This window comes from Orycteropus afer, unplaced genomic scaffold (genome assembly GCF_000298275.1).
Source record: "Orycteropus afer afer isolate SDZICR_OR568_19922 unplaced genomic scaffold, OryAfe1.0 scaffold00246, whole genome shotgun sequence".
Taxonomy (NCBI): Eukaryota; Metazoa; Chordata; class Mammalia; order Tubulidentata; family Orycteropodidae; genus Orycteropus; species Orycteropus afer.
In genome coordinates this window covers 3608772-3616878 of record NW_006921833.1, presented here as the reverse complement: position 1 = coordinate 3616878, position 8107 = coordinate 3608772, and the positions used below count along the sequence as shown (strand labels likewise).

At 45.7% G+C, this 8107-nt stretch overlaps 1 protein-coding gene across 1 annotated transcript in view; it reads left to right on the top strand.

Moving 5' to 3' along the window:
• The first annotated feature begins 2560 nt into the window (after positions 1 to 2560).
• Positions 2561 to 8107, top strand: part of CORIN (corin, serine peptidase) — a 451047-nt gene continuing 445500 nt past the window's right edge. The window contains exon 1 of the mRNA XM_042782130.1: positions 2561 to 3295. Coding sequence (XP_042638064.1) covers positions 2561 to 3295 — 735 coding nt within the window. The remainder of the gene's footprint in view (positions 3296 to 8107) is intronic.

The following is an 8107-nucleotide window of genomic DNA, read 5'->3' as shown; positions in this document are numbered from 1 at the left end:
AGGAAGAGAGAGGGAGATTGATAAACCCTGGTTATCTCAAACCGTTTGGTTTAGTTATTTTAATTTCGTCATTCATATAACACCTCCACCAGAGGGCAGTAAGTGAAAGAGAAAGGAGATAACATAGAAATTCATACCTGGATGTAGAAGGCCAGAAGAAACCTGATGATCGAATCCACCTCTCGTTTTATAGACTATATGAACTGCAGTCAGAAAGACTATGTTTGCTGAAGGCAGAAATAGCAGGTAACCCTAGGCTGTTGGTTCTCAGGCCCATGTCCCTGCTGTGGTGATGTGTAGTGAGGCTGGATTTCACTAAGAACTGTCCTGAAATCACACTGCCTTCAGGAAATCCCAGCTCAGCCCCTTTGCTGTGTGACCCTAGGCTGGTTATTTCAGCTCTATACCTGTGGCAGCTCTGTGGATGATGATAATAGTACCCACCTCATGCAGTTGAATGAATGCGTGTAAAGTGCTTGGTACAAAACCTGCCACATACTAAGCTTAATTTTTGTTAACTGTGAAGTCTAAATCTAAGGTTAGAGTAACAGTATTTCAGTCATCCTACTCTGTTGTTATGTGCCATCGAGTTAGACCAGATTCATAGCGACCCCTCCTTGAGTTTCCAAGGCAGTATCACTAAGGAAGTAGATTGCCCCATCTTCCTTTCAAGGAGTGGCTGGTGGGTTTGAAGCTCCAGCCTTCTGGTTAGGAGTCAAGTGCCTTAGGCACTATGCTACCAGAGCTCCTCATCCTACTCTATATATCCAATATTTTCTACTTTGATATATCAGAAAAAAAGGGAGCTCTAGTGGTGTAGTCCCTAAGGCATTTGACTGCTAACCAGAAGGCTGGCAGTTCAAACCCACCAGCCACTCCTCAGAAGACTGGGCAATATACTTCTGTAGAAATGCCACTTCAGAAACCCAAGGAGGGGTTGCTATGAGTCGGATCTGACTCCACAGCAGTTTTGTTTTTTTTTTTAACCAGAAAGAAAATAATGATATCCCCCATTTTTACAAATGTGCACCATTATTTTTCAGCAGTAATACTTAAGGAGTGGTGATGTATTTTGTTGACTATTTGTGGCCTCTTCCAGAAAAATGGAGATGGATTTGTTTTGATAAGCATGAGTAATTTCGGAAATTTCCATTAAGATCCTGACTGATATTTGCATGAAAACTTATCTAAGAAAAAGACAATGTAGTTTTTTTTTTTTTTTTTTTAATGTTTTGCCAATTATTTGACAAATGTCATGGGCTTCAAATGGTACTTTACTGCTGTGAATATATTCAGTGCCCTCTCCTTGGAGCTGCCTTAGGAAGAGGGGCTTTTAGTGAATGGCAGGAGGGCAGAGATTGGTTCCCCTCTCTCTGGAATGCAGCCTGTGGATACCCTCCAGCAGCAAATCACCAACTAGGTTTAAGGAAGCAAGTTCCAGGTTCTCCCGCGTCCTTGCAGCCCTGGCAAAGATTCTGGCAGTCTTACAAAACAGCAGTTGCTTCACTAAACATGAAACAGGAGGCACTTGACTGCTAATCAGAAGACTGGCGGTTCAAACCCACCAGCCACTCCTCAGACGGAAGGTTGGGCACTCTACTTCCCTAGTGATAACTGCCTCGGAAACCCAAGGAGGGGTCGCTATGAGTCGGGGCAGACTCCACGGCACACAACAACAACAACACTAACATAAATAATACCTTTGAAAGGTTATGTCTTTTTTTTTTTTTTTTTTTTTTACAACAAACGTGGCCTTTAATTTCCAGAGCCTCAGTTGATTTGATTTTTGCTCGGGAGACGCTCTGGCTAAAAGAAGACTGCCTAGGTTGTGATAAGGTGAATGCAGAGAGCCGAAAACTACCTCCTTTGCTCCCAACCACTCTGTCTCCCCACAGCCCACTTAAATGTTCCGTCCTGTTAGTGCTGCTGTCGTGGGGTGTAAATTTAGGGGAAACCAGCAGTCTGGCTGGCTTTCAATCTGCCCCAAGAAGAGTGACTTCTATGGATGCAAAGAGGTGGAGATGTAGAGGATCTTAATATGGGTGGGACTCAGCTGAGGGGAGGGTTGGTAGTGGGGGGAGGTGGTCCGCGGGTGGGATGGGTCGAATAGACAAAATGTGGGTCCCTTGTCCCTCGAAATTCAACTTCTTGCTTTGTGAGTGAGAAGTGCATTCGGAATGCCGCTCTCAGGGGCACATAGAGGAGAGAAAAGTGATCAAGACAGGAGTGGACAGAAGAATAAGCGAGACATGTACTCGACCCAACAGTCCTCTGCCCTCGCTCCGGAAGAGCGCTACCGCCGCTCCGGCCGGGCTCCAGAGCCGGTAAGGTCCAGAAACAGCGCTCCGCCTGCCAACAGGTCGGATGTGGGTCTTGGTCTAGATAAATTCGGGGTCAACCCCTCCCGCCTCTGCCTCCTCCTCCCCCTGGATGCCACCTCCTTCCCTGGACGTCGGTGAGCTCAGGCTTTCCCAGTCCCGAGCTCAGCACCCTGCAACCAGTCCCGGGGCGCACGATCCTCTAACCCGGTTTGCCCTGCGTCCAGGTCCCTGCTGGGGTCATGGGCAGGCTTTCCTTCAGCGCTCGAGTCGGATCTGCCCGGAGACCCCGCTTTCCTTGCCAGGGACGCTGCCAACTCTCCTGCAGAGTCCCTCCTCCGCCCGGCGCCCTCTACCCTTCAAGTGGACCGGGCGGTGTGCGGGTGCTTGGGGTGGTTGCAGATGGAGCGGTCAGAAGCAGCCCCTCGGGAATCCACGGCTTCCGCCCTGCGCCAGCGTCTCAGACGCCCCACAGCTGGAAGGATCGTGCAGCAGCAGCCCTGCCAGCCCCAGACGTAAGCCCCCTTTCCCAGTTGTGCGCGCCTGCCTCGGTACCTCTTGGAGCCAAAACTCGCGCTCTGTCACCCGCAACCCATTGTTACCACAGGATCACTGGCGGATTCCGAGCCTTGGCTTTCCAGAACCCTCCCACTTGCCGTGTACTGCGAACTCCTGCGTCCCCTGTGCGCAAACTTTCCCTCCGGCGCGTACCCGCCCCGGCACCCCCAGCGTTCGTAGAGCGCCAGCCGCGGGGAGGCGCAGGCTCAGAGCAGCTTGGGGATTGGTGTGCTCCGAGCCAGTGTCGGACAAGGGACAGCGTTACCCCGAGTTCGGGAGAGAAAAGGGAAGAGAGAGTACCACGGACAGTCCGCACCACTCTGAGGCCGCAGAAACCGGGTCTGATTCGTGACTGCCCTTCGTCGGTGCGAGTCGAGTCTCGTGGCCCCTCGCTGCCGCAGAGGTTACGGCTGCGCAGAGTCTGTGACCGGTGACGGCTCCGTGCGCCTGCTGCAACTGTTTCTCGGCTGCGGCAGAGAGCGCCCCACTTGGTGTGCTACTCTCTCGGGGCCGATGGATGGCAGTGTAGGCACTTTTCGCACGGCTGCTTTTCCAAGAACTGAATCTTGGGCGCCGGGAGTTGCGAGCTTCTTAGAGCAGCGTCCGGCGGGGTAGTGCTAGTAGTTCTTAATGTAAAGCTTTCCTTACGAGGGAAACGGTAAAAACAATGCACTACAAAAGCTAACTCCTGTACCTCTTATGAGCACGTTTGTAGTTTGCAGACTTTTTTTGGGGGGAGGGGGGTTGTGGCTCGTGGTTGGTAAGTAATTTACTGATGGAAATGAAACTGCACGGGAACTCGGGGCTGCTATCAGAAAGGGAGCGAGTCAGGAGTTATTGCTGATAATTGTTCAAGAACATATATTTTAGTTGAGGGTTTGGAAATTAAAGATGCTGTAAATGTTAATTTTGGCATGACTCTTAGGGAATGAGAACAAACGATGCATTGATTTTTCTTGTTGCAGCCACAACACCAGCTGTTAGTATTATTAGGTGCCCCATAGTTTTGTTGTATGAGATTGCGGTAAAAATCAGCCACAAAACAAGGTTCCTGAGGATGGAGGAATTACACTAAATGTCTCCATGGACGTGTGTGACTGCTATGCCCACAGTCAGTTACCCATAGAATCCTTCCCAGGACCCCAAGAGTTTCTCTAGGATGAACTATTTTTAGAGTTATTAGCATGTGGCGTCATTTGAACTTCAAAACTTCTAGATTCCGGCTAAACATTTTGTTAGGGAAAGGAGTTTTTTCCCTAAAAGTCACTTGAATTGCATGATAGGATTACAATACCAAAGATGAAAGCCTCAGTTAACCTTCCAGCAGATGAAAGAGACAAATTAGATAGCAAAAAAAAAAAAAAAAGTTTTATTGATCTTATCAAGTTTATTGCCAGGCATAGTGAAATTTTTTTTAAAAAAATAATGACATAAGAATGCTTGACAGCTTGCTCCTGAAATCTTAATACCATAGCAGCATTCCACCACTCCACAAAGCCCTTCCAAGAAGCTGCTGTTGTTTTCATTAGATACCATAGAGGTAGTTCCAACTCATAGTAACCCTATGTACGACAAAACAAAGCGTTGCTCAGTTCCTCACCATCCTCTCGATTGTTGCCTTTTGTGAGCTAATGGTTGTAGCCACTGTGTCACTCTGTCTTGTTAACGGTCTTCCTCTTTGTTGCTGACCCCTCCACTCCACTTTACCAAGAGTGATGTCCTTCTCCAGGAGCCAGTCCCTCCTGATAATAAGTCCAAAGTACATGAGATCAAGTCTCTGCGATCCTCCTTTCTAAGAAGCATTCTGACTACTTCTTCTAAGACAGATTTGTTTCTTCTTCTGGTAGACCAAGGTATATTCAGTATTCTTCACAAAGACTATAATTCAGAGGCATCAATTCTTCTGCAGTTTTCCTTATTCTTTGTCCAGCTTTCATATGCATATGAGGCAATTGAAAATACCTGGGTTGGGTCAGGCACACCTTAATCCTCAAAGTCATATCTTTGCTTTCTAACACTTTAAAGAGGTCTTTCCCATCAGATTTGCCCAATGCAACCCATCATTTGATTTCTTGACTGCTGCCACAATGGGCATTAATTGTGGGTTGAAGTAAAATGAAATCCTCGACACTTCAATCTCTTCTGCATTATCATGATGTTGCCTATTGGTCCAGTTGTGAGAATTTTTGTTTTCTTTATGTTGATGTATAATCTATACTGAAGGCCATAGTTTTTGACCTTCATCAGTAAGTGCTTCAAGTCTTCTTCACTTTCAGCAAGCAAGGTGTGTCATCTCCATGTTACAGGTTGTTACTGAGTCTTCCTCCCATCCTGATGCCGCATTCTTCTTCATATAGTCCAGCTTCTCAAATTATTTGTTCAGCATACAGATTGAATAAATATGGTGAAAGGATACAACCCTGACACACACCTTTCCTGATTTTAAACCATGCCAATACCAGTCCATTTCAGCTCACTAATGCCTAGGTTAGGAGCTCTGATAGCATAGTGCCAAAGGCACTTGACTGCTAACCGGAAAGCTGGTGGTTCAAACCCAGTAGCCACTCCTCGGAAGGAAGGTTGGGCAATCTACTTCCAAAGTGATACCACCTCGGAAACCCAAGGAGGGGTCACTATGAGTCAGGTTCAGCTCGACGGCACATAGCAACAACAATGCCTAGATTATCAATCTTTATGTATTTCATTTCATTTTTCAAACTTCCAGTTTTCCTAGATTCATACTTTGTACATTCTACATTCTGATTAGTAGTGGATGTTTGCTGCTGTTCCTTCTTATTTTGAGTCATGCCACATTAGCAAATGATGGTCCTGAAAGTCTTATCCCATCTGTAACTTTAAAGTCTACTCTCCTTTGAGGAGGCAGCTCTTTCCCTGTCTTATTTTGCGTGCCTGCCAACCAGAGGGGCTCATCTTGAGGCACTATATCAATGTTCTATTGCTATTTATTTATAAGGTTTTCACCAGCCTCTGTCTACAACCTATATTTTCAAATCTCCAGACTGTTAATGAGGTACCTATTCCTCATTTTTCTCCTTTCCCTTGCTGCCAGTCTTCTTAGACACAAAGGCCCTGGTCTTAGGCTTTCTGTGTATCTCTGCTGCTGGGGAATTGGGAGTCCCAGAAGACCAGGAAAGCTGCAGTACTGAAACTTTGCTGAATGTGTCCAAGGATAAAAGCTTTATTTAATATGCCACTTCTTCCTTAGAAAGTTATGCATCCTATATGTATCACTGTTCTTCCTATTCCACTTTTTCTGACAAAAAGGGAAATAGGGCTGGTTGGCCAAAGGATGCTGACCTGTGTAGAAAACCTCATCCATGCGAAATGCTCAAGTAATCCCCAGATACACCTGCCCCTCACAGTTACACAAACACACCTGCACACACATACTTCTGGGTTTTAGGGTTGTTCAGAAAGGGTGGAAATGAAAGAAAACAAGAGAGAATGATGCTGTCAATGGAAAGCCTTGGTGGGAAGTGTATGGGCTTTAGAGTCAGACCTAAATTCAAATCTCTGGCTCTGACCCTTGTAAAATGTAAAGTCTTGGCACATCAGATAATCTGGATGAGCCTCAGTTTTCTCTTCCAGAAAATGGGATGATGCTACTGACCACTTTTAATGACATTGTGAAGATTAAACAGATAGATATGTTCTAGATATATTGTACATAATGGCTGTACATTCTGTGAAGGCACCCTGACCTGTTTTTGCTAAGGAGCCATTTCTATCTCTGACTCAATGAGGAGTTTCTCAGAGCTGCCCTATCCAATAGGGTAGCCACTATTGGCATGTGGCCATTTACATTGAAACTGTAATGAATCAAAATCAAATCAATCAGATTAAAAGCTCAGTTATTTAATCTCATTCGCCCCATTTCAAGTGCCCCATAACCATCGTGGCTGGCGACTACTGCAGAGTGTAGGTACAACACTTTCTTCATGCAGAATGTTCTCTTGAATGGCATTATCACACAGATTTCTTTTGCTTAAGTGACAGTTATGAGACTCTAGGATGATAAAGGAGTTCCTGAGTGGTCCAATGGTTAATGTGTTCAGATGCTAACTGAAAGGCTGGAGGGTTGAGTCCATATAGCTGCCTTAGAACGAAGGTGTGGGGATCAGCTTCTGGAAATTAAGGCATCGAAGCTCCTGTGGGGCAGTTCTACTCTGGACACATGGGCTCCTCGTGAGTCGGAGTTGACTTGAGGGCAACTGTTCATGAGGATCGTACAAGTTCTGTGCAGGACCTCCCTTTCCCTCTTCTTTCTTAAAGAGTGTTTGTGCAGGGTTAAGTCGCTTCTGTTTCTTTGAGGTCTTTTACATTACTGGGGAATCTCTTGAATCGAAAATGATTAGATTAATTTATAAATCAGCTAGCAAGTATGTATTAATCACAAAGTTCTTGCGAATTCTTCCCTTTACCGTTGATGGTTTTTGCTATTGTATTGTTCTTTTTCCCCCACAATGAACTTATATAGCTGGTGGTTTTCCTGGCTTTAGAGTAGAAAGTCTGGTATAGTAGAGGGCAGCTATTTTTGGCTCATATACTGCTTACTATGTGTCTTACCGTTTTTAAAAGAATGAGACTACTACTAGAATACTATGTTTAATGTTCAGAGCAAAATCCACCCAGAGAGTTCTGTTTGTTCTGATTTGAAAACTAACACTCACTCTCACTCTTCTGGCCCCTTCTCTGAAATGATTATTATCTTAACAGTCTACTTCTTCCTTTTTTTGTTATTTATTTTATATCCCTCCCCTCCCACTCTAGAACGTAAGCTCCACAAAGGCACAGATTTTTCTATTCTTTTGCTGGTTGCTAAAGTAGTGCCTGGCTTACAGCTGGTACTCTGAACGGATGATCTTATAGAGATATACTTGGTGCTAGCTAAGATAGAAAGGAGCCATGGTGGCACAATGGGTAAGTGGTGGGTTGCTAACCAAAAAGTCAGCAGTCTGAACCCACCAGCCACTCCACAGGAGAAGGATCTGCTTCCATAAAGATTAGAGCCTTGAAACCCTATAGGATGTTGTTGTTATGTGCCGTTGAGTTGGCCCTGACTCATAGCGACCCCTCCTTGGGTTTCCGAGGCAGTATCACTATGGAAGTAAATTGCCCAACCTTCCTTCCGAGAAGTAGCTGGTGGGTTTGAACAGCCAGCCTTCTGGTTAGCAGTCAAGTGCCTTAGGCACTAAGCTACCAGAGCTCCC